Genomic DNA, 25,472 nt, shown 5'->3' with positions numbered 1-25,472 from the left:
GTCTCACTGTGACCTTCCTGGGTTATTAATTGTGCGATTTTATATGTGTCTATACAGAAGTAAGTTCCACTTGGAGGTCCCTATCCCCTCCACTCCAACCACTGCACCCCAGTGGCCTCATCCAACTCTTTATTGCTCTCTATGAAGCAAAAGAATCCATTGTATAAGTGCAGAGGTGTCAGGATCCTTGTAATCCTGAACCTATAAACTGATATGGGAAGTTGGGTGTAATCTGCATATCTTTATATGAAACTATCTTATACTGAGTCAGGCCCTTGGTCTGTTAGCCCAGGACTAACTGGCAAGCAGCTCCCCAGGCTCTCAGACCCTGTTCTTCCCATGTACCTGCAACCAGAGCCTTTTAGGGTTTCCTCCCCACTCATGCCTGTGAGAAGTGCTAGGGCCCCTCGTTTCTATTCCCCATAAGCTCTGCTGGCTAAAAAATGGAAGGACCCTCTCCCTCTTCCATGGTTTAACTACGGGTTGGTTCCTAAATCGTTTTCTTTGCCCTGGCATTAAAGCAAACACCATGGATGAGAAATTGGCAAATATGCAAAAATGATTGTATCGATTTATAGATAAGCCTAATTTATTGTAATTTTATTGGTGTGAGCCACTCTGAGCCCGATTTTGACTGGGGAGGGCGGGGTATAAATAAAAAAATTATTATTAATAATAATTATTTTATGATGTGTAGCAAATATTTTTATAGGTTCCAATTCCAAATAAATGAGTGTAGACCTGACCATTTGGTACATCTTTCTCATACAGGGTACATGGAGTATGCCCCTAGGAATGAAGGCAGCGTTCCTAACTCCTAAGACCTGATGAATTCATTATAGTCTTACTTCCAAATATATATGGTTAGGATTGTGCTGTTAGTTCCACTAGAGTCAGTGAATCTTACTCCCAAGTAAGCTGGCAGATTTTCAGTTTCAATATTCATAGAGGAGATCCCATGTTCAAAAATACAGGTGGGATTTCCTACTTGTGTTACCATTTGTGTGCTCTGTGGGGAGTGGAAGAAAAAAGTGCAGCATGAGCGTAGAGACTCATCCCCAGTCTCACCTGAAGGTAGGGTCAGGAAAAAGTGTTGCTTAAGCATCCCAATAAAATACTTAATGAAAAAACAACAACCCCAAAACTGTGATGCAGCTGCTAAAACAAAAACAAGAAAAACCCTGACACTAGTCTTGGCTGCATCAACAGAAATATAGAAAATGAAGAGTACCACTCTATTCTTCCTTGGCCAGACCACGCCTGGAGTCCACTTCTGAGCACCACAATTTAAGGATGATATTGACAAGCTGAAATGTGGGCATAGGAGGGCAATCAAGATGATCAAGGGTCTGGAAGCCAAGCCTTCTGAGGAATGGTTGAAGGAGTTGGGGATGTTTAGCCTGGAGAAGACTGAGAGGAGATAAGACAGCTATGTTCAAAAATCTGAATGGCTGTCATGGAAGACTGAGCAAGTCTGTTTTCTCTTGCTCCAGAGGGTAGGACCTGAACCAGTAGCTTCAAGTTACAAGAAAGAGGATTGCAACTAATCAGGAAGAAATTTCTGACGGCAAGAATTGTTTGACAGTGGAACAGTGTCCCTTAGGTGGTGGATTCTCCCTCCTTTGAGGCTTTTAAGCAGAGGGACAGATAGCCATCCAACCTCTACTTAAATACCTCCAAGGAAGGAGTGTCCACAACCTCCCAAGCGAGACTGTTCCACTGTCAAACAGCACTTACTGTCAGAAAGTTTAGTTGGAATCTCCTTTCTTGTAACTTGAAGTCATTGGCTCAAGTCCCTACCCTCTAGAGCAGGAGAAAACAAGTTTGCTCCCTCTTCCATGTGACAGCCCTTAAGATATCCGAAGATGGGTATCATATCTCCTCTCATGAATGCTTTAGTTGAGATTCCTGCATTGCAAGGGGTTGGACTAAAATGACCTTCAGGTTACTTTCCAACACTACAGTACATTGATTTTATTTTTTTAAAAAAATATTAGGTTTTACAACTAATTTTAACAGTCACTGCTGGTGAGATAATCACAAAATAAATTCCCAATTACACCCCCACCCCACGACTTCCCCCAACTACCCTTCTGGTTTATACCGAATTCACTTCTCCTGCTTATTATCTTACTCCCTAATATAGTAAAGTTAAAGTTACACATCATTATTATGTTCTGTTTGTTGATTGTGTTTAATCCAACCCGCAAGTGAGTCCATTTCCGTACATTGCTTCTGTAGGTACATTATAAAAGGTTCCCAGTCTTTTAAAAAGTCTCTGTTGTCCTTACCTTTAAGTCTTTCAGTCAACTTCGCCATTTCAGCATATTCCATCAATTTTTCTTGCCATTGTTCTCTCATTGCTTTTGCACCTTTGAGCTAGTAAAATTCTAGCTGCTGTTGTAGCATACATAAATAATTCTTGTCTTTTGGCAAATCTTGACCTAAAATGCCTAATAAGAAAACTTCTGGTCTTTTAACCAAGGTTATCTTAAACATTCTTTCCATTTCATTATAAATGGAATAGTTTTTAATTATTTTACAATTCCACCACATGTGACAGAACGTTCCTTCCTTTACTTTACATTTCCAACATTTATTGGAGCTTGTTCTATACATTTTGCCATTTTTGCAGATGTAAAATATCATTGGTACTGTACATCAATTTAATATAATTCTCTTTTAACAATATACAATATATACAGTGGTACCTCGGTTTATGAACACAATTGGTTCCGGAAGTCTGTTCATAAACTGAAGCGTTCATAAACTGAAGCGAACTTTCCCATTGAAAGTAATGGAAAGTGGATTAATCTGTTCCAGACGGTCCGCGGAGTACTCAACCTGAAGCGTACTTAACCCGAAGCATGGGTGTAATTGGTTCCGGAAGTCTGTTCATAAACTGAAGCGTTCATAAACTGAAGCGAACTTTCCCATTGAAAGTAATGGAAAGTAAATGAATCCATTCCAGATGGGTCCACGGCGTTCATAAACCGAAAATTCGTAAACCGAGGTGTTCATAAACCGAGGTTCCACTGTACAGTACACCGATTTTCAGACTGATTTGGTGTTATATATAGCCAATGTTGCCCTTACAATAACAGAACCAGAATACTAGGTTCTCCTAGTGGTATTAAGCACTGGTAACATGTAACTCCTGCCTCTGCTCTCTTGAAATGTGGTGGCAACAAACATTTACAGGGAGAAATTTTATTTGCAGCCTCTTTCCCCATCCAGGGTATAATAGCTTTGCTTCTCTCCCTTTCAGTTTTCACTGGTGTCTAAATGTGGTTTTAAGTGCAACAAGCAAATTTTCCTGCTTCATAAGGCAGAGGTTCAGTAGCAAGGTTGGAAGGGGTTCTGCAGACAGAAAAGGGGTGTCAAGAAGTCAGGCTTTTATTTTCCTCACCTAAGCGGATGGCTAGGTCAAAAAAATATTGGGATGCAGACGACTGTGATACCAAGAACTGCAGTGATTCACAGTCTATTTGGAATAGAAACAAAATGTAATGTACAGTACACCATAACTCAATGAAGACAACACATTTGCATTTATGCAACAGTTTTTGTATAAGTTTATTGATCAGTGTAATGCACAAGTTTTGCATGAATTCACATTCTTAAAAATGTAGATCCAGATCACGGCTGTTTTTGCTTCTAATCATATACAGTACTCCCATTATCTTTTGTTTTTATAAAAATAGCTTGCATTTAATTAGATAAAACTTATTTTTTCCTGATCTATGCATATCTGGACTATCCAGTAAATGAAGATTGTGTGCATATGTAGATCTAACCAGAAAATGAAACACCGATTTGCTTGCCCATTTTCAACGAAGACCAAACAAAAAACAAAAAAACCCTCCAAAGAAAAAGCACCACTTGCTGTGACCAAACCACTGTGTGCATCCATTATTTAGGGGACTATCTATTACTGTCCTCCCGCACACTTCTCAGCTACTCAATGGAGCTTAGAATGGTAGAATTGTAAGGTTGGAAGGGATCCTGAGGGGCATCTAGTCCAACCCCCCACAAGCACTTCCCTCTGGATCGTGCCAGCAGTGTACTTCCTATGTTCTGTAAGTTGGAAGGTGGAAATCACATTCAGTACTCTGATAAACAGGTGTCCTTCCCTGGGGCTCAGGGCATATTGGCAATGGTACTACTCGCCTGTTATTGCAATTGCCACAACCCAGAGTGTGGCCTGGCATGGACAGGGAGAAAGAATGTGTTTTGGGCAGACAATTCCCTTTTTGTGGAGAGCAGGCTGTGTTCCTGCTGTGCCTTTTGCAGGTGATTTTGTGATGGAAGGAAATTAAAACAGCCACAGCTCCTGCATACCCAGGTAGTTCAAAAGTGAAATTCTAAGGAGAAAAGAGTGGTGATGTCTGCTGTTCTAACTGCATTCCTGATTACACCACAGGACCAATCTCCCCTGCCAAATTAATATGGCATCTAATGGACCTGACTGGTGTTCACTGTGTTTGACTCCTGTGGCATGACTTCTGAGGTTCATCAGAACACTGTAAAGCTTGAGGCTTCTGCAAGGCAATCCAGTTGGCAGCCTCTCTTTCTGATTGCTTCTCCCCAAAAGGCCACCTCCCCGTCATTTCCAAGCACAGTGCCTGAACACAAAGAGATCCAACGGGCCTCCAGGATTCCATCAGAGCTCAAATCTCCGCTCCACCTCGTTAGCGATCATTTTCGCAATGGCAAGGGAGGAGGTAGCAGCAGGCGAAGGGGCATTTCTGACATGGAGGACTCGGCTGCCAATGTCTCCAGTGCCTCCGTCAAACACAAAGTCGTCAATCAAGTTTCCGTCGTTGTCCAAGGCCTGAGCTCTGACACCAGCTGGGCCTCTGCAAAGAGAAAGGAGAAGTTGGGCATTCAAACAGGGCAAAGTGGACCTTGAATTGTATCTCTGTCTATCACAGCTCATGCAACAGGAGACTTGGGACCCAGCCTGCTTGCCTAGGAACAAAATGCTTAAATTGCTATTAGACCCTACAGGTGCTCATATGCTGTTTTAAGTGGAAACTGCATATCTCAGGCGCTTTTTAAATTTATTAGATTTATATACCATCCTTTATCCAACATCACTGTCGGAGGTGGCATGCCTCTGAATGCCCAGCTGCTGGGAATTGCAGGTAAGGAGAGCCCTGCCCTGCCGTTGCTTTCAGGCTTCCTAGAAGAGGCATCTGTTTAGGAAACAGATGCAGGACTTTGGTCTGCAGCCATGTCTAAATCCCCAAAGGATTACCTGAGTATATCATTGATGGTAACTTCTGGTATAAATTTCTGCAGCTGCTTCACCTGAGCACTAAGGAAACATGCTCTGTACATTTCTCCCATTCCATAAGAGAAGTTCCTCAACACCAGCTTCCATAGGCCACTGAGGAGGGAAAGCAACATTTACTGCAAGTGGCTTCCATTCACACAAACACACACAAACATGTACAGTGGTACCTCTACTTACGAATAACTCTACTTACGAATTTTTCTACTTACGAATGGAGCTCCATCCGCCATCTTGGATGCTGTTTAGATAGGATTTTTTCTACTTACGAATTTTTAGATAGGGTTGCTTCGACTTACGAATTTTTTTCTCCCAATGCATTCCTATGGGATTCGACTTACATTTTTTTCGACTTACGAATGTGCGTTCAGAACGCATTAAATTCGTAAGTAGAGGTACCACTGTACATACACAAGTGTAAAGGAAAAATGTAAGCAGAGCGGTCAAAAATGAAAGAAATGCAAAAAAGTGTAAACGTCATCATATGTAAACTATTTGTAGTTACCATTCACAAAGCAGGGTGGATAAAAATCAATTACTTTTTAAAAGAATAATTTTAAAAATCGGATTTTTTTATTTAAATCAGTTTTTTTTATTTAAATCGGATTTTTAAAATAAAATGCTTTTGGAGGAAAAATCTTTCTAAAGATAGTTTTCTATTTAAGTTACATTATAGTCCAAGGGCTATTCATCAGGAAATAAGGATTTGTTTTAAGTTCTTCATGTGTGCGAAAACTCAGTCTAAGGTTTTTTTAATATATAAAAAATAGTTTAACCACATCAGTTAACAAACATGAATACATGTGCTACAATGTTACTGTTTTAGTTAAATAAACTGTTTAAATTGTTATTAAGGAAATGATTATTTTTCTCCTTCCAATAAAGTGCAGCGGAAAAGTTGCCCAATAAACAATAATTTCATAATTATCTGTCTATGTATTTCTAATAGTATAACAAAATCTGTAATTTGTGATATAACTAAAAACTACTCTGAAAATTTATTTTTCCAAAATTGAAACCTTCAGCTGGTTGTAAATATTAAGATTATACTAGCAAGAATGAGCCTGTAAAAAAAAAAAAAAGATTTAAATCAAGTCTTCCTGACTAATCAAGTCTTCCTGACTGGTGATTTAAATCGATTTGTTTTAAATAAAATCCACCCTGTCACAAAGCCTTGTTGATGACAACAAATAATCCTAAAAAAATTCCTTCAGTAGCACCTTAAAGACCAACTAAGTTTATATTTTGGTATGAGCTTTCGTGTGCATGCACACTTCTTCAGATACATCTGACGAAGTGTGCATGCACACGAAAGCTCATACCAAAATATAAACTTAGTTGGTCTTTAGGTGCTACTGAAGGAATTTTTTTATTTTGCTTCGACTCAGACCAACACGGCTACCTACCTGTAACAAATAATCCTGACATTGGTAAGCTAACTAACTCCTGTAGTGGTAGAAAAACTAATCACCCTGATTCAGGCCATTTAACATATGCAGAGTTTTTGTGTGTTTCATTTACTTCTGATCTCTACATACACACTTTTCTTGACACCCCACATGTATAATATGAGAAGGCATCTCAAGGCAGCCCTGTTTAGGGAAGCTTTTAATGTTTGATGGATTTCTGTATTTTAATATTTTGTTGGAAGCCGCCCAGAGTGGCTGGGGGAACCCAGCCAGATGGTATTATTATTATTATTATTATTATTATATTTGGCAACTGAGGATTACACATCATGCATCTTATGAGCTGGACTCTGCCCTGTAGAAACTTCTACCTTAAGAAAAAACCTGTTCAACTTTGAAGGTGCTACCAAACTCTTGTCTTTATAACAGCTATGGTAGTCCCTCACTAACATTGTATGTGACAGGTGTGATTAATACGTTTAGAAACAGTGACGAGATTAAATGGTCCTTTTGCTCCTTAGCTCTGAGAGGCAGCAAAAGTCAAGGGCTCTGCGGCTGGGCCAGGAGGATGTCCGGTGGAAGAGGAGCCAGCAAAAAAAAAAAAAAAGGTTTAGAAAAAGTGTTATGAAGTAGATCTCATTAAATAAGGCGGTGTTGGGAGAAGCCTTAAATGAGAGGAGAGCACAGACAACGGAAATATTTGTGTTGTGTTGAATGGGGGCAGGGGGGGGGGAGAGGAGGAAATGTAGCCAGAGGACTTCATATGTGAGGGCTAGGAGCTGGTACAGAGCATGAAGCTGGCTGGCTTAAGAGGAAAGAGCAACAATACAGGGGGGAAATATATATTAGAGAAACTGTACCCACCCCCTGGTGTTCCCTGCAGCACCAGAAATGCACATGCTCAACCCATAACACCCTGGAGACCAACCAATGCAGGAAGCATGTCTCCCTCCTCCATTGCCCATAGTAAGCAGCGCAATGCTTCCTGGGATTACTATGGTTCATACTACAAACTGCAGAAAAGGGGGGTAGGGGAGAGGTAATGAGAGTCTCGTTCTTAACCTGCAGATGAATGGAAAGAGGACACTACCTGTAAGCCGCTGCGTCTACAAAGTCTTGGAAGCTGAAGTCATAAAATTTGTAGCCCTCTCGCTTGAAGGCAAGCACAGCATTAGGCCCGAGCCAGACACTGCCATCCATCCTTGGGGTGAAATGGATACCCAGGAAGGGGAAACGGGGATCAGGTACCTAAAGCACGAGAAACACACTCGGGAGTCAAAACGCATTTGAAAGAATCACGCAAGAATGGCCCAAGGAGCATCTCTCTGAATGGCACAAACCAAAGAAAACATTGAAAAGAAGGGAGCAGGCTTGTCTCACACCCACAAACCCTCTTTTTAAATGAAAGCTGGGGATCTGGTAATTATTGTTCATCAGGTGGAGCTCCCCCCCACCCAAATGTCTCAGTGCCAATCTTTGTGGAATGCTTTAGGCTAGGCACATCACATGGTAAATACGAGCAACAACACTTGTAGTCACGAACTTCTTTTCTGCTCTCCCGAGAAAGATTAGTGCATGTGTGGACCTAAATACATCTCCGAGGGTTGTGTCTATCGAGATACAATCTCTAACTTAGCTAAATGAAAGGTAAAGGGACCCCTGACCATTAGGTCCAGTCGTGACCGACTCTGGGGTTGCGGCGCTCATCTCGCATTATTGGCCAAGGGAGCCGGCGCACAGCTTCCAGGTCATGTGGCCAGCATGACTAAGCCGCTTCTGGCGAACCAGAGCAGCACATGGAAACGCCGTTTACCTTCCCACTGTAGCGGTACTTATTTATCTACTTGCACTTTGATGTGCTTTCAAACTGCTAGGTGGGCAGGAGCTGGGACCGAGCAACGGGAGCTCACCCCGTCACGGGGATTCGAACCGCCGACCTTCTGATCGGCAAGCCCTAGGCTCAGTGGTTTAACCCACAGCGCCACCCGCTGTGGCTAAATGTACAGATACATAAAAATCAGCATCTGGAGGGGAGTTTGGAGAGAGATGCTTTTAAGTCAGAATGGAGGCAAGGGAAATTGGCACCAGTAACATGGAATATTCTGGGAAATTGCTTAGAGCAACCAGCATTGCTTAGAGCAAATATACCCTCTCTAAAGCAGACTGGTTCAGATCAGGTAATTTCAATATCTATATAACTTTCCCACCGGCACTGTACGTGTCTTTGACCACCAAAGCCACAGGACTCATCTTCCGGGTGGTTGAGGATTCTCACAAGAGGACAATCCCAAGGTTCATTAGAGGAAAGCCAAAATAGTTCAAATAGGCTAAAGTATGCAGAGTGGATCTGCCCTGAAACTACAGTGTAAGGCCCCTCACACCATGTCTACATTTTAGTAAATAAATAAAATATTAAATAAATAGCATCCAGAAGCACCAAGAGCTTTCTCAAGCTCTCTGTAAATTGACGTACCGGATAAATATTTCCTTTTACCAAATAGCACTTCTCTGGCTTCAGCACCAAGTAATCGCCCCGGAATGGAACAATGCGAGGCTCCGGGCTGCAGCCACTGATCTGAGAGATGCGGTCCGAATAAAGCCCTGCGCAGGACACAAGATGCCGACAATGGATTCCCTCCCCCTGTGCAAAAGAAGATGTCGAGACTCAGCAAAGCTATAGCACCATCGAACATCATCACAAAAGCAGCTGAGCCGCTGGGCTGCCTGTTTATCCTTCCATTTCCACACCTCCTATCCTGCTGCTCCCCATTCTTGAAGGTACCTGTTCTAGTGTGACAGGTGGAGGCAAAGAGGCCTGATCTTGACCAGGAGTGGTATGACAGGCCAAAGAGCAGCTGGAAGGCTCTTCAGGACCACAGAGAGTTCCCAGAGGAGGCTGGTGTGGCTTGCTGATTGCTAAGCTAGCAGGAATTAAAGGTGTGGAATCCCAGCCTGGAACCCCACAGTTCTCCCTTCTCTGTTTCTTCACAGGCAGAACTGCAGATTCAGGTTCCACATGAGAGGCACTTGAGGTCCTTCAAGGGCAGAGTCATAGAATCATAGAATTGTAGAGTTGGAAGGGACCACAAGGGTCATCCAGTCCAGCCCCTGCTATGCAGGGATCTCAATTCCATGACCGATGACCATCCAACCTCCGCTTTAAAATCTCCAATGGAGGAGAGTCCACCACCTTCCGAGCGAGTCAGGCACCACCCTCTCTTAAGACTAGACCCTGAGCAGAGAAAGGACTATGAAGCCCTCAAGGCAAGAGCTGCTTGACTCACATTAATAACTGTTTTTGCGGTGACGACAGCAACCGTGATATTTGTATGCTTGACATGCGACAAATGCCAAAACACGAAGAAAATATTGTGCACTCGAAAAGTAAAATGTAATCTGAAAGCCTGGACTTACCTTCGAGTTTCTAACAACAATTGGATATTTCATCCCTGTAAGTAATAAGATGAAAATTATAAATGGCACACATAAAACAACGGCATATAAACAGAACATCTGAACCAAACAGAAGAACTTGTCAGGCAGATTCAAGGCCCTACTTAGGGCAGCCCAGGCTAAAAAACAGCTGCGCCCTGCAGAATGGAACAGGAGATTTCAGCAACCTTCTAATTCCAGGGTCAGGATATTTGTCCCTCTAGCTCAGTATTATCCGCTGCGAGGGGGAATAGATCTCCAGCATCTCAGCCAGAGCGGAGTGGGGCAAGAGAGATTGGGGATTGAACCTGAAACCTTCTGAATACAAGGGAGGTTCTCTGCTACTGAGCTAGAGTTTCTGGCCTTAAAGAGAGACTAGCTGCTCTTTCAGAAGTGACCCACAAATAGGCACATTTTCTATGTACCCACAATCCAAAATAGACCACATCTTGCACCGGATTCTGAACGGGCCAAACAAAGAGAATGTTAGCAAACATTTTCAGAGAATGGCTTCAGTTCCAAGGCGCCAGTTGTGTTTTCAGAATACTTACAGAATACCTACTATAAACTAATGATTTCCTATTGAATTGCAAGGAAGAAAAGTTTACTGAATTGCCACAGCTCTCTCTCAGCTACGGCTACTTTGAATTTAGGCTATGGGCTAGTTCTGGAATTCTGCATCTCCCAGGATGGTCTCTAAAGCAATTCCTGCGTCCACCTGAAAACATTCCACGTCGCTCTCCCAGATCATCCCATGAACCTCCGGAAGCATGGATCTCCGGAAGCACCCGAGAGGCTGTGAGCTCCAGGACTGCATATCGCCACAGAACCTCACAGAGGAAGGCTGCCAAAGTGGGAAGGAAGGACAAAACAGTCGGCGGGAAAGCTCCTGACCTTCTTCACTTCCAGCAGGACTTTCTTTGGCCACCTCCATGCCCGTCACCTCAAAGTCCGTCAAAACAGTCCCTCCGGCTGCCTGGAAATCCTCAGCGTAGGCAAAGGCCACCTGCCTGTAGTTCACAATGCCTGTGTATGGCGAGTCCAGGGCCATCAAACCCTAAAAAGACATTCAAAGGGATTTAGGGCCGCAGAGAGTTTTAAAGGAGGAGGAAGACAGAAAGGCCCCATTTCAGGCCTGCTCAGAAGCTGCCGGTCCAGATAGGCTCCTAAGCAGCACTCTTGAGCAGGAAGCAATTAGGACAAAGGACCCTCCAATTCCCAGCCAGCCACTGCACACCAGCTGCTTGAGGGTCACAAGCAGGAGAGAACTTGTGGGCTCCCCACAGAAATTTGCTCGGCCACTGCGGGAGGCCCCCTTTGGCTTGGTCCAGCAGGGCTTATAGAAGTCCCTGTGTAGCCTGTGGACTTTTCCTGGGCGAGGAAGTTTGAGTCTCCATCACATTTGTGTTAGACTCCTTCCACAGAGCTACAGAAAGAGATACAAGGCCAATTAAAAGTGTCTCCGTGGATATGCTTCTCCTCAGCGGCATCTGCTGTGTGTGGAGGGGGGGGGTCGTGGTTTCAGCCGCCAGCATTTCAAGACAGGGCTGGGAGAAGCCTGTCTGAAACACTAGAGAGAACTGCTGCCAGTCAGTGCAGACAGAGCTGATCTGAACAGCGGGTGGGCAAGCTTTCCCGGCTGAAGGGCCTGATCTTTATCTCCTGCGCCCGTGGCAGGCTAAAGTTGGCAGGTGGATGGGGGATCCCATCTGTCAACCATCTGGTGTCGCAGCGACATCACACGCTTTGCTTTGAAGAACCTGATTGTCGGGACCTCAAAGCAAACTACAGGGCTTTCAAAGAGCCCTCTGCACATTTGTAAACCTCCTCACGGGAAGATATTACCAAGGGCTTTCTGCGCTGCTCCTTCAAACCCCAGAGGTGAAGGAGCCTCTTTGAAGTAGCTCGCTCCTGAGAGCTGCTTCAAAGGGCACTTTTGCATAGCATTTTAACCCTCACTAAATGAATGAGCAGAGATTAAATCCTGCTGCCAGGGAACAGAGTCGTGCAACCAATGCAGAATTAAATCCTGTCCTCGTGCCCATCCGCTGAGGTCACTACCATGAGTGAGGTTTGGGGGATATGGCCTCAAGGTCCATACTGGGCTCCCTGATAGGCTATTGCAGGCCAGAATAATAATATAATAATAATTTATTATTTATACCCCGCCCATCTGGCTGGGTTTCCCCAGCCACTCTGGGCGGCTTCCAACCGAATATTAAAACAGTACAGCATTAAACATTAAAAAGTTCCCTAAACAGGGCCGCCTTCAGTTGTCTTCTAAAAGTAAAATAGTTACTTATTGCCTTGACATCTGCTGGGAGGGCGTTCCACAGAACGGGTGCCACTACCGAGAAAGCCCTCTGTCTGGTTCCCTGTAACCTCAGTTCTCGCAATGAGGGAACCGCCAGAAGGCCCTCGGTGCTGGATCTCAGTATCCGGGCTGAATGGTGGGGGTGGAGACGCTCCTTCAGGTATACAGGACCGAGGCCGTTTAGGGCTTTAAGGGTCAGTACCAACACTTTGAATTGTGCTTGGAAACATACTGGGAGCCAGTGTAGATCTCTCAGGACCGGTGTTATGTGGTCCCGGCGGCCACTCCCAGTCACCAGTCTAGCTGCCGCATTCTGGATTAGTTGTAGTTTCCGGGTCACCTTCAAAGGTAGCCCCACGTAGAGCGCATTGCAGTAGTCCAAGTGGGAGATAACCAGAGCATGCACCACTCTGGCGAGACAGTCCGCGGGCAGGTAGGGTCTCAGCCTGCATACCAGATGGAGCTGGTAGACAGCTGCCCTGGACACAGAATTAACCTGTGCCTCCATGGACAGCTGTGAGTCCAAAATGACTCCTAGGCTGCGCACCTGGTCCTTCAGGGGCACAGTTACCCCATTCAAGACCAGGGAGTCTTCCACCTCTTATCTAGATGGATCAATGGTGTGACTCAGCAGAAGACATGTTCTTATGCTCCTTTAATGGAGGTTGGTAATTCAAATGGGGAGGTGAACAGCTGCACTGGGCTTCCCTTGATCCCAACCCGCTCTAAAAGGTTCCTAGAACAAAAAAAATAGGCATCGCGTCGAAGAAGGTCGCGCACCCGGCAGTAGGGCTCCTTCGCTTGTATTTCTTTGGAAGAGATGAGTTTCAGTCCGCGGACCTCGTTCTGCAGGCCCCTCTCATACAGCGCCTTGAGTCTCGGAACTTCTTCCTGTTCAGCTGCAACTATCAGCTGCAGAAGAAATAAAGGAAGTCACAATGCGGAACGTGGGCCAGCCAGAGAGTAAAAATGCAACGAAAGAGCAAAGGTAACGACAACTGTGCTGTGTAGGATGGAGCAGGAGTAATGCCATGTTGCCATCTTAATTAAATACAAATTTAATGGAATGGAAATGGATCCTCTTTTCAAAAACCTGGCATAGGTGAAGGCTCCAGGTTTCAGCAGAGCAGACTGCAGTGATTCATGCAAACTGGCTGGTGACGGGTGAGCGTGTTAGGTATCATTTGTCACAAAACAGGAAAAGGGTGCAGATAACTTTAAGGACATTTTCTATGAGTTCCGCGTGTGGTTTTCCAGGCTAATTAGACACAGCTGGTGATGGGTATAAAGAGAAAAGTTGCAGTTTGAATTTGCCTGCAGAAAGAGATCACCCACGTGCTTTGGGTTTGTTGTTTGTATAGTCGTAATAAAACTCTTGTCTGAGTATTTTACACTAGTCTCGTGGTTCTGTTGTCTGCTGCCAGGGAAAATTCGCTCCCAATAGAGCGTTTTTCAGAGGTGAAACGTTTTATTTAACACTGTCTCATGAGAGAAAATAGTTTTCTTCAGAGGCCAAGGATTTGCAAAGGTTATGAACTGGCCTCACATCACAATGACTACCTTTTGGAAATGTGGGGGTATGTACTGGGTGTTTTCCCCAATATATCCTTAAAAGATCAAGGACTCAGCTCATAGCTGCCAAGTTTTCCCTTTTCTCGCGAGGAAGCCTATTCAGCATAAAGGAATTTCCCTTTAAAAAAGGGAGAACTTGGCAGCTATGACTCAGCTAGTAAAAATAAAATGTTATAAATGCGTTATAACACTGTGACACCAGGTGGCGCTGTAGAGTCAAAATTGGAACTCTCTGAAATTTTCCACTGTGAGCATTACAACAGTTTTTTTCAGAGCATTTTCAGAGTGGTTTTTCTTCTACTGTATAGCTATATCTCATCCTGGGTCCAGTTCATGATTAGGGCTTCACTGAGCAAAACCCCTAATTTAGACCAGGAAACTCAAGTTAATTCATTGCCGCTGTACCACTCCACACACTGCATGGCCTTAGGAGACTGTTCTTACGGCAGTCAGAAAAATCAAATGCATAAAGCAAAAGTGTAAGGCATGGGTAGGCAAACTGAGGCCCGGGGGCCGGATCCAGCCCAATCGCTTTCTCAATATGGCCCGCGAATCAGCGTGCTTTTACATGAGTAGAATGTGTGCTTTTATTTAAAATGCAACTCTGGGTTATTTGTGGGGCATAGGAATTCATTCTCCCCCCCCAAAAAAATATATATATAAATATATAGTCCGGCCCCCCACAAGGTTTGAGGGACAGTGGACTGGCCCCCTGCTGAAAAAGTTTGCTGACCCCTGGCGTAAGGACTCTTTTGACCTACAGTGCTCTACAAGGATATTAGGAGTTGCTGAAACAGAAAATCAAAAAGTGCAGCACCTACCATACCTTGCCGCATTGTTTATACGGGATTCCCTTTTGGTCGCAGTACTCATAGCAGAGGGCAGCCCCCTCCACACACAGCTTCGCTTTTAGAGATCCCGGTTTGTAGTAGATCCCACTGTGAATAACACCACTGTTGTGTCCACTCTGATGGAAGGCTAGTCGGAGAGATGTGTTACAAATAAGGAGAAATGTTGAAATACACGCTGCATGGACCTTTATTCTTTTTAACTGTCGGGTGAAATACATATTTAAACCGCCAGGTGATTTTTCAGACTTCAAGCCATGAGAAGTAACTATAAATGTGGTGTAAACTGACCAGAAATGTATAAGGAAAAGTCTGCAATAATGAATTAGCTCGTTCCCCATCCACTGCCACCACCCCTCCAAATTGCCCTCCCCCCCCCTTTGCAATTAGGCTCTTACTGGTGACAATAAATCTTCCTCCAAGCCTAATTTTGGTAGAAGAAGGGGCAGGGCGGAGAGCACCCCATGTGGCATATCCAGCCATAGGTAGGCCTATTAAGATAAGTGGGAAGTTGTGTAAAATTGGCCCGTACAGAAAAAAGTTCCTGATGGGAGTGTGCCTAACTGAACGATGCCTTTTAGTAAGCCATTTAAACAACCACCACCAAATCTGGAAGATGGGGCATGTGGAAGTTAAAAATGCATGAGGGAAACGAAAACGGAAGGCGATGAGCTCTTTTATCAGATCCAGATATCATACCCAACTCCTTCTCCTTTTCCAGCACTCCAAAAGTGAGGGATGGATGTCGCAGGCTCAGCTCCCTGGCCGATGCCAGCCCCACAATTCCAGCGCCAACGACAGCCACATCAAAGGTGCTATTAAAAATGTGTTTGAGAAGGATGATAATCACATGCTCCACACTACCAAAGAACTTATTTTGGTAAAAAAGCTATCAGACAATTTCCGAGAGGGGTGGGTTTTTGTTTTCCATTGATGTAAAGATTAAGATTTTTTAAGTAAAAAAAGGATGAAAGTTATAATGAATGTGGGGTGAGCTGTTCACTCTCCCAGTACGTCACAGCCCGTGCCAAAATCCCCGCCGTTTAAAAAAAAGATGGAGAGTGACATTATACGCATTTACACCATTAAAGATTGTACTACTCTTCTGTTCCCCTAAAAAGTCATTGACTGTCTTTAGGCCGAGAAGATGGAAGAGCAGCAGGGAAAAGGCAGAATGGCGATGACTTGGACGGCATCCTGTCGATGCCCCAGAACTAATGAAGGAACCAAGCATTGCAATTCCACACAAAAGTATGGAAGATCCTGTGGTCTCCTCTGACTGGCAGCTGCTCTGCAGCTTGTCTTTCACATCACCTGTTGTCCTGTCTGACTCTTAAACTTTCATTTATCGGTTACCATATGTACATCCTGTGTCTCATTTTATCATCACAGCCCTCCACAACCAGGTGAGGAGCGCTCTTAAGTTCTGCTCTTAAGGCTGCTCCCTAGGAGAATAATGATCATGAGGATCGTTTTCATGTTATCTTACAGGTAGGTAGCCGTGTTGGTCTGACGTAGTCAAAATAATAATAATAATAATAATAATAATAATCCTTTCAGGTGCTACTGAAAGGATTTTTTTTAAATTTTGTTTCATGTTATCTTGTTTCTGTTTGTTGGTGAGTCGCTCTGGTTTGTCTTAGCGGGGCCAGAGGAAGCGACTATGAAATGCAGTAAGTGATGGTGGTGATGCTCAGGGCCGGATTTAGCTCTGATGAGGCCCTAAGCTACTGAAGGTAATGGGGCCCTTTATATGTCTTCCAGAGACCAAACTTAGTTGGTCTCTAAGGTGCTACTGGGCAATTTGTTAATTGTTTTATAGAAGCAATTGATATAGAAATGAGCAAACCAGTGATATTTGCGGGAGCAGGCGGGGCCCATGACTTACCTCACAGGAGCCTAAACCACATAGAACACTGTTGCTGTAGGTAGGTTTTATTTTATTTGTTTTTTTTATCTTATATTTTGGAAATGGACATCCAGGTTTTTGTTTCCTTTAAATATTTTTTTGGGGGGGGGGGCAAGAGAGTGAGGCCCTAAGCCAGGCTTAGGCAACGTCGGCCCTAAAGAGGTTTTGGGACTACAACTCCCATGATGCTTAGCTAACAGGACCAGTGGGCGGGATGATGGGAATTGTAGTCACCAAACCTCTGGAGGGCCGAGGTTGCCTAGGCCTGCCCGAAGCCAGAGCTTGCTTAGCCCTGAATTCCCCCCGAAGCAGAAGCTGCGCCCGCCGGTTCCCCTCCTCCCTGTGGCGCTCCTGCCCTCCCGGCCTCGGGGTCCAAGGGCAGCCCGCCTAGCCCGCCCCCCGCCCCGTCCCGGGCGCCCGGCCCGCTCACCTCCCGGGGGTCCCTCCGAGGTGCCTGGCGGGGAGAAGGCGGCCCGGGGCCGGGGGGAGACGCAGCCAACGCGCCCGCCCGCCCTGCCACAAGGCCCGGGCGCACAGAGGGGCCATGATGCCGGGCTCCGGGTCCGCCTCCCTCCCGACGAAGGCGCCGCCAGGAGGAGGAGCGAGGCCGCCCCGCGGAAGGAAAAGGGGCTCCCGCGTCCTCCTCGCCCTCCGCGCCACGAAGAAGGGCCTGCAGCGCCGGGAAAGAAGCAAGGCGCCCGGGGGGTCTCCGGGTGAAGGGGAGCAGGCAAGTTGTTGTTGTTGTTGTTGTTGTTGTTTAAGCAAATTGTTGTTGTTGTTGTTGTTTATGCAAATTGTTGTTGCTGCTGCTGCCCTGTGTCCTCTTTTTTCCAGGACACGCCCACCACCACCATATTATTATTCCTATTGCTATTTTGTCTTGCCCAATGCAGCCCAAAGCGACTTGCATCTTGCAAAGCGACCTGGGTTGAGAAACGTCGTTTGCTGTTGCGTATAAATTAAGCAAGCTATAGCTTAGGGCCCCACTCTCTTGCCCTCCCCCCCAAAAAATCCCACTATTAATATACTTGCTTCTTAATCGTATTTCAGTTCAACAATTACTTTGATAAAATGCATATTTTGTTACATGCAAATGGCTTTAGATACCAATTAGGTCCATAAGTTACCATATATACAGTACAGCATATATATGCCCATAAGTTACCATATCAGGTATGTCGTCCCCATACCAGGGGACGACAGAGGACGAGATGGTTGGACAGTGTTCTCGAAGCTACGAACATGAGTTTGACCAAACTGCGGGAGGCAGTGCAAGACAGGAGTGCCTGGCATGCTCTGGTCCATGGGGTCACAAAGAGTCGGACACAACTAAACGACTAAACAACAACAAGTTACCATATATACAGCATATATCCACTGCGGGAGGCAGTGGGAGACAGGAGTGCCTGGCATGCTATGGTCCATGGGGTCACGAAGAGTCGGACACGACTAAACAACAACACAGCATATATTCAACAACAACAAAAAACAGTGACAATTTGTTGTTAATAAAGGACAGCTGGGCATATAAAGTGCCCCATGACCTTCAGTAGCTGAGGGCCTCATCCAACCTAAATCCGGCCCTCGTCTGCATGGCATGGTAGAGCTGGGAGGGACCCCGAGGGTCAATCTAGTCCAGCCACTTGCAGGGCAGCAGTCATATAGGATGGTAGAATTGGAAGGGACCCAAAGGGTAAATCCAGACCTAGCGAATTGCAACTACCGTGTTTCCCCCTTTTTAAGACGGAGTCATAATATAAGCCATGGCAGGATTTTAAAGCCTTTGTAAAATATAAGACATACCCCGAAAATAAGCCATGCCTGCAGGGTCGGCTCCCAGCAGCGCTGGGCATGGGAGAGAGGAGACTGAGCAGCCACTGTGGCATTGCGCTGCCAGAGACTCGCAGCCACTGAGGAGCTTGCGGCGCCGGGGCTTGCAGGCGGCTCTCGCCTTGCCGCCCTTTCTCCTGCTCCCGGGGGAGACGTGGCTTCTATTCCCCATTGCCAAGGAAACAGCCCGGGGGAGAGACGCCAGAGCTGAGGCGCCCCCCGCCCGCGGATCCCACGTGCCGCCGAAAACGGCAATGCTTAGGGCCCCCCACTCCTCGCCCGAAGTGGAGTAAGGCCCCCCGAGCGGTCCAGGGCTTGCTTCCGAATGCGCAGGGACAGGACTGCGCTGTTAAACTCTTTGCAAACTCCTTGCCCAAAAGAAAGCTGTCCTGCAGAGTGCCGGATCGAGGAGCCGGTCTGCAGAGTCAGCGCCCAGCAGCGCGGCGCTGGATTGAGGAGGCGGTGCTTCGTGCGGAGCTGCTGGGCGCCGACCCGGCAGGCCGCTTCCTCGATCCGGCGGCCTCCCGGGTGGGCGCCCAGCAGCGCCGCGCGGAGCACCGGATCGAGGAAGCGGCCTGCCGGGTCGGCGCCCAGCAGCTCCGCACGAAGCACCGCCTCCTCAATCCAGCGCCGCGCTGCTGGGCGCTGACTCTACAGACCGGCGGTGCTCCGCGCGGCGCTGCTGGGCGCCAACCCGGGAGGCCGCCAGATCGAGGAAGCGGCCTGCCGGGTCGGCGCCCAGCAGCTCCGCACGAAGCACCGCCTCCTCAATCCAGCGCCGCGCTGCTGGGCGCTGACTCTGCAGACCGGCTCCTCGATCCGGCACTCTGCAGGACAGCTTTCTTTTGGGCAAGGAGTTTGCAAAGAGTTTAACAGCGCAGTCCTGTCCCTGCGCATTCGGAAGCAAGCCCTGGACTGCTCGGGGGGCCTTACTCCACTTCGGGCGAGGAGTGGGGGGCCCTAAGCATTGCCGTTTTCGGCGGCACGTGGGATCCGCGGGCGGGGGGCGCCTCAGCTCTGGCGTCTCTCCCCCGGGCTGTTTCCTTGGCAATGGGGAATAGAAGCCACGTCTCCCCCGGGAGCAGGAGAAAGGGCGGAAAGGCGAGAGCCGCCCGCAAGCCCCGGCGCCGCAAGCTCCTCAGTGGCTGCGAGTCTCTGGCAGCGCGATGCCGCAGTGGCTGCTCAGTCTCCTGCTCTCTCCAGTGTCCAGCACCGGCGCAGCTGGGCACCGACCCTGCAGGCTGCCTCCGGAACCCAGCAGCAGCAACGCTGGCTGCCGTAATTACAGTTAAAAAAAAATTAAAAAGACACCCCCCCGAAAATAAGCCATAGGCTTATTTTCTTGGGTAAAATAAATATAAGACGGTGTCTTAAAATGTGGGAAACACGGTAGTTCCCTTTGAGACAGGTTAGATTAAGTCACTGCAAAGGTGCCCCACTGGGCCAAGGGGGCTGGGGGCAGGGAAGGGCAGCTGTCTTCCCCGCATAAATAAATAAAAATAAATAGCAAACTGTGGTTCTGCCCCCCCCCCAAACAAAAATCCTGGCTATACTCATGGCCACACTGATTTCATTAGGGCCTAAATTTTAATCTGGATCTATTCAATGTAGGAAACCTCAGTTCAGCTGCAAAAAGTACAGTCAAACCTCGGTTTACGCCTACCTCGGCGAGTGACCGCCGCGGACCCGGAAGTGTTTACATCCGGGTTCCATGGTGTCGGATGTGCAGACACAATCTGCGCAGCTTCCGCATGCGCAGAAGTGATCTGTGCAGTGTGCGCGTGTGCAGAAGCGTGCCTTTGGCGAGCGACTGCTTCAGCGAGCGACTGCCTCCGCGGAACGGATTGCGGTTGCAATCCGAGATACCATTATACTATTTTTTGGCGTATTAAAGACTACCAGTTAGTTGTTATATTGTTGCACAAACCTGTTATAAGCATTTAGTGAGACAACCTATGAATTTTTTTGAATCCTTGAAATGAGTTATATAAATGCTGAAGATCATCATTATTAGTCTTTTATATCACTTCCTTAATAGATCGTCTTTATTTGTAACTCTGCCAACAAATGTTGTGTGTTCTTTGTGCGAGAATCCGCTGAACCGCTTTGCAACCTGCATCTTTTTCAGAAGTTGAATGATGCTGATTGGAGCTTTGACACGTCAGACGGGCTTATTAAGGAGGCGACCCTCCTGGGATACAGGCAGGAGTTTTTGGGGATGGCTTAATGCCGTTTTCAACAAGTAAGTGCGCTGGCGAGAACAACTAAATCAGCTCCCACAAAGGGCACTGTGAATTGAAACCCATTTGCCATGTAAGGACATAAGAGGAGCCTGCTGGCTCAGGCCAGTGGCCCTTCTAGCCTTGCATCCTGTTCTCGCAGTGGCCAACCAGATACCTGTGGGAAACTTGCAAGCACAAGAATGCTCTCCTCACCTGTGACTTCTTGTAACTGGCATTCAGAAGCATCGCTGCCTTCGACTGTGGAGGCAGAGCATAACCACCATGGCTGATAGCCATTGCTAGCCCTCTCTTCCATGAACTTGTCTTTTAAAGCCCTCTAGGTTGGTGGCCGTTGCTGCCTCCTGTGGCAGGGAGTTCCAAAGATTAACCATGTGCCGTTCTTCTGCCTGTCCTGCATCTTCCAACATTTAGCTTCATTGAATGCCCCCGAGTTCTAGCACTGATGGAGAAGGCAAAAAACTTTTCTCTGTCTGCTTTCCCTGTGCCACGCATAATTTTGTAGACTTCCATCATGCGACCCCTTTCTTGCTTTTTCTCTAAACTGGAAAGCCCCAAACACTGCAGCCTTCCTCCATAGGGGAGTCCCTCCACCCCTTTAATCGTTTTGCTTGCCCTTTCCTGAAATGTTTCTAACTCTACAATATCCTTTTTGGGGTGAGGCAATCGGAACTTTGCACCGTATTCCAAACATTAGGATGCCAGCAGTTTTATTTTCATTTCCTTGCCTAATGATTCCTAGATAGGGATGCGGGTGGCACTGTGGTCTAAACACCACTGAGCCTCTTGGGCTTGCCGATCAGATGGTCGGTGGTTTGAATCTACGTGACGGTGGGGGTGGTGAGCTCCTGTTGCTCTGTCCCAGCTCCTGCCAACCTAGCAGTTCAAAAGCATGCCAGTGCAAGTAAATAAATAGGTACCACTGCGGCAGGAAGGTAAACGGCATTTCCATGCGCTCTGGTTTCTGTCACAGTGTCCCGTTGCGCCAGTAGTGGTTTAGTGGAAAGTGGTCTGTGGACAAACTCCGGCTCCCTCGGCCTGAAAGCAAGATGAGCGCCGCAACCCCATAGTCGCCTTTGACTGGACTTAACCGTCCAGGGGTCCTTTAATGATCTCTAGGCATGGAATGGTCTTTTTTTTACAGCTCCAACACACTGAGTTGACATATTCATTGAGCTATCTACTACAAACCCCAGGTCACGTGCCAGTTCAGACCCCAGAAGCATATACAGTATGTGGAATTATTGCTTGCCCTGACTTGAATCCCTTTACACTTCTTTACATTACATAGGCCTTGCAGGGCCCAATAACAGAAGGCACTGCAAGTAAGGGCCCACCCAGCACACCCTTAACCTATGGCACTCACTCCAACAAGAGGTGCTAATGGCCACCCAACCTGAATACCTTTAAAAGAGGATTGCAAAATCAAAACAAAACTCTGCTTAAAACTTAACTGTTCCTTCTCGTTTAAAGGGTGGACTATGAGCGGATCCAGGCCGTGGGCCCAGACAGAGCCGCTTCGGAATGGCTCCTTCGGTGTGGGGCACACGTGCGTTACCAAGGCTTGGACAAATGGCAGCAAGATTACAACGGACTCCCTTCGGGACCATTAGGGAAATATAAAATACAGTCAATTAATGCCACAGAATCCTGCATCATGGCCAAGGGATTTGATTATTTGGGTAAGTAGCTGAAACACTACCAGCTTGGTCCGTCAATATTCCCAATATTCCACACACCCCGTCCAGCAGCACTCACAAAATTTGAAATGTACACAAACTGGTCCAAAAAGGTTGGTGAAATCTGGTTTAGATCATTGCCTGCTTATACAGATGGCCCTGCGGAACGTAGACCCCTGCCCTTTCGCAGGTGGTGAAGTCTCCACAGGGAGATTCTGCATTGCACATGGGAGGCATTTTGTCTGAATCTCTATCCCTCTGACGGTATCTTGACATTTAAGGACAGTCAGGAAGTCCTGCTGATGAGTAAATCTGTCCCTTAAGTTTTGTTCTCCGTCTGCCTTTCTCATGGCAGTCTAACGCAGGCAGAAAAGGAGACTCAAGGATCACGATCTGGGTGCGTTTTGAGCTCTTAAAAAGAAGGCAGGATAGCTCAGTCGATAAAAGCATGAGACACTTAATCTCGGGGTCGTGGGTTCAAGCCCCATGTTCGGAAAAGAGTGTCCTGCATTGCAGGGGTTGGACCAAATGGATCCTTTCCAACTCTAAAATTCTATGATTCTTTGGTATGTCACAAGTCAGACCACCGGATCATTTCGCTCAGTATCATCTACTGGCTTGCCATAAGTTACCATATATACAGCATATATTCAACACAAAAAACAGGGACAAATTGTTGTTGGCAAAGGACAGCCGGACATATAAAGGCCCCCATTACCTTCAGTAGCTTAGGGCCTCATCAAACCTAAATCAAGCCCTGGCTTATGGAATTGTTACATGTTTATTTTACAGGCTTCGATTCTGCCTGCAGCGCCCAAAGGCTATTAAGGAAGTGCCTTCAGTTATCAAGTAATCCAAGAGTTTTGCACATTCAAAGAGCATGCTTGCAGCAGTGGAACGGTGGTGCCTTGAACTAAACAAACACAACGCTTAAGCGGGTTGCATGTGAGCCTTTTGAATCTTCTTCTAAAAGCTGCTAGTCTAGAGCTGCCCTTCGACCAGCTTCAGCACACCAGGCTAGAATCAGAGAATCATTGTACAGTTGGAAGGGACCCCCTAGGCTCATCTAGTCCAACCCCCTGCAATGCAGGTTGGGGAAAGCTTTTCTCTAGAGCCGTATCAGACTCCGGCACTGAGATATTGCACACAGATATTGCTGGTGGGCTGTAAATCTTCAGGCCGGTTGCGTGTTGCAAGTCCCCCTTCCTTGACGTTCTGCCTTTTTCAGATGGCCTGGAGCACGTTGAGGAAATCCGGCTTTGCAAGTGCATGTACATCTACGACGAGTGTTTGCAGCGGCTGAGCCAGACGCCCAACCTGCAGAGAAGCCTCCTGCGCCTCTGGGTCATTTCCTGCGGGAACGTCACGGACAAAGGCATCATTGCTCTGCATAAGCTCAGGTACGCAAAGCCGCCGAGGGCAGCCCCGTGTTTCACACTGCAAGCGTGTTTGCTGCATCATGAACCCTGTTGTTCTCGCAACCAGCAACAGAAAATATGGGTGACTTACAGGAGCCCTCTCCCTGCCGCAGTTAGGCTACCACGAAAGGCTTTTTTTCCCCAAGCCAAATTGTTGCGAGGGGACAAGAGAGACACACTTTCAGAATGTAAATTTAAATTGATATTGGAAAATGCAACTAGGATTGTCGTCAGGGCCACTTGATGCCCTTGCTCACGTTTTGAAAAGATATCTATCAGTATTCTGCAAATAAAATATTGTGGTCCTGTACTACACTGAACCACAATATTTTATTTGCAGAATACTGATAGATATCTTTATTCTGCAAATAAAATATTGTGGTCCTGTACTACACTGAACCACAATATTTTATTTGCAGAATACTGATAGATATCTTTATTCTGCAACTAAAATATTGTGGTCCTGTACTACACTGAAATGGGACCCAGGTGGCGCTGTGGGTTAAACCACAGAGCCTAGAGCTTGCCAATCAGAAGGTCGGCGGTTCGAATCCCTGCGATGGGATGAGCTCCCGTTGCTCGGTCCCAGCTCCTGCCAACCTAGCAGTTTGAAAGCACGTCAAAAGTGCAAGTAGACAAAAAGGTACCGCTACAGCGGGAAGCTAAACGGCATTTCCATGTGCTGCTCTGGTTTGCCAGAAGCGGCTTTGTCATGCTGGCCACATGACCTGGAAGCTGTATGCTGGCTCCTTCGGCCAATAATGTGAGATGAGCGCCACAACCCCAAAGTCGGTCACGACTGGACCTAATGGTCAGGGGTCCCTTTACCTTTACCACACTGAAATGTTAAAATGCTTCTTTGATTGTCCTTGACCCTTCCCGCCACACTTGCCACCCTCTCCTGCCGCACCTTTTGAGAACCACTGACTTAGAGGTTATGTTACACTCAAACCGTGTATAAATTTGGTTGGACAAAAATAAAGGGCATCTGTGAATAGTGGGCTTCATGTGTGCCTGTCTTCCAGTGTAGTCAGCAGCTTTTGCTAAATTAAATATTTCTTCTTCTTCTTCTTTACAGTAATCTGGAATATTTGTTTTTGAGCGACCTACCTGGGATAAAAGAGAAGGAAGCCACTGCTCAGACCCTCAGGCAATCAATGCCAGGCTTGCAGCTAGAACTGGACTTGGATTAAAGGCATTGCCACCTCATTGGGCCTCATAGTCTTCTTAATCCTGTGAAAGTTGTGGAGGTGGAGAATTGCTCAGCCCACTGTTGTCTCTGCAGCATCTCTGTGCTCCAGCCTCTCAAGGGAGGTCTCTGGCAGCCTCTGCTTTTGGAAGTCCCTTAAGTGGTGATGCTACAGCTTGGTCAATGCCAGGCATGCAATCTGTCCTTAAGTTACTCCCCCCCCCTTTCCATAAAACAAGACTACAACACCCCTGGTCACTTTCTGAAGAGCTCTTTTGTTGTTGAAGATGTTGACTTTGGATGCTAAATCATGGAGGTTTGGGCAATCTAAGGTCA

At 46.6% G+C, this 25,472-nt stretch overlaps 2 protein-coding genes across 5 annotated transcripts; one reads left to right on the top strand and one right to left on the bottom strand.

The window, feature by feature from the left end:
• Positions 1–3,545: 3,545 nt before the first annotated feature.
• Positions 3,546–17,350, bottom strand: L2HGDH (L-2-hydroxyglutarate dehydrogenase). Of its 4 annotated transcripts, none has more exons than XM_088656070.1 (10): positions 17,211–17,350; positions 15,571–15,686; positions 14,845–15,001; positions 13,232–13,363; positions 11,032–11,194; positions 10,120–10,154; positions 9,179–9,346; positions 7,796–7,953; positions 5,261–5,392; positions 3,546–4,859 (listed from the first exon to the last, which is right to left on the bottom strand). In XM_088656070.1, the coding sequence occupies exons 3-10, from the start codon at positions 14,857–14,859 to the stop codon at positions 4,664–4,666; spliced, it is 999 nt and encodes a 332-aa protein (XP_088512196.1). In that variant the 5' UTR covers positions 14,860–15,001; positions 15,571–15,686; positions 17,211–17,350; the 3' UTR covers positions 3,546–4,663. The 4 variants fall into 4 exon arrangements, with proteins under 4 accessions (XP_088512196.1, XP_034953420.1, XP_088512201.1 ...); XM_035097529.3 differs by having other exon boundaries at positions 14,850–15,001; positions 17,211–17,344; XM_088656075.1 differs by lacking the exon at positions 15,571–15,686.
• Positions 17,351–17,394: 44 nt separating this feature from the next.
• On the top strand, positions 17,395–25,156 carry DMAC2L (distal membrane arm assembly component 2 like). The gene is made up of 5 exons (XM_035097635.3): positions 17,395–17,507; positions 20,739–20,852; positions 22,324–22,532; positions 23,758–23,929; positions 25,026–25,156. Exons 2-5 carry the CDS (start codon positions 20,746–20,748, stop codon positions 25,138–25,140), a joined length of 603 nt encoding a protein of 200 aa, XP_034953526.1. The 5' UTR covers positions 17,395–17,507; positions 20,739–20,745; the 3' UTR covers positions 25,141–25,156.
• Positions 25,157–25,472: the final 316 nt, after the last annotated feature.

This window comes from Zootoca vivipara, chromosome 1 (assembly GCF_965207765.1).
Source record: "Zootoca vivipara chromosome 1, rZooViv2.hap1.1, whole genome shotgun sequence".
NCBI lineage: Eukaryota > Metazoa > Chordata > Lepidosauria > Squamata > Lacertidae > Zootoca > Zootoca vivipara.
Note: the sequence above shows the minus strand (reverse complement) of the source record. Positions and strands in the feature narration are given on the sequence as shown.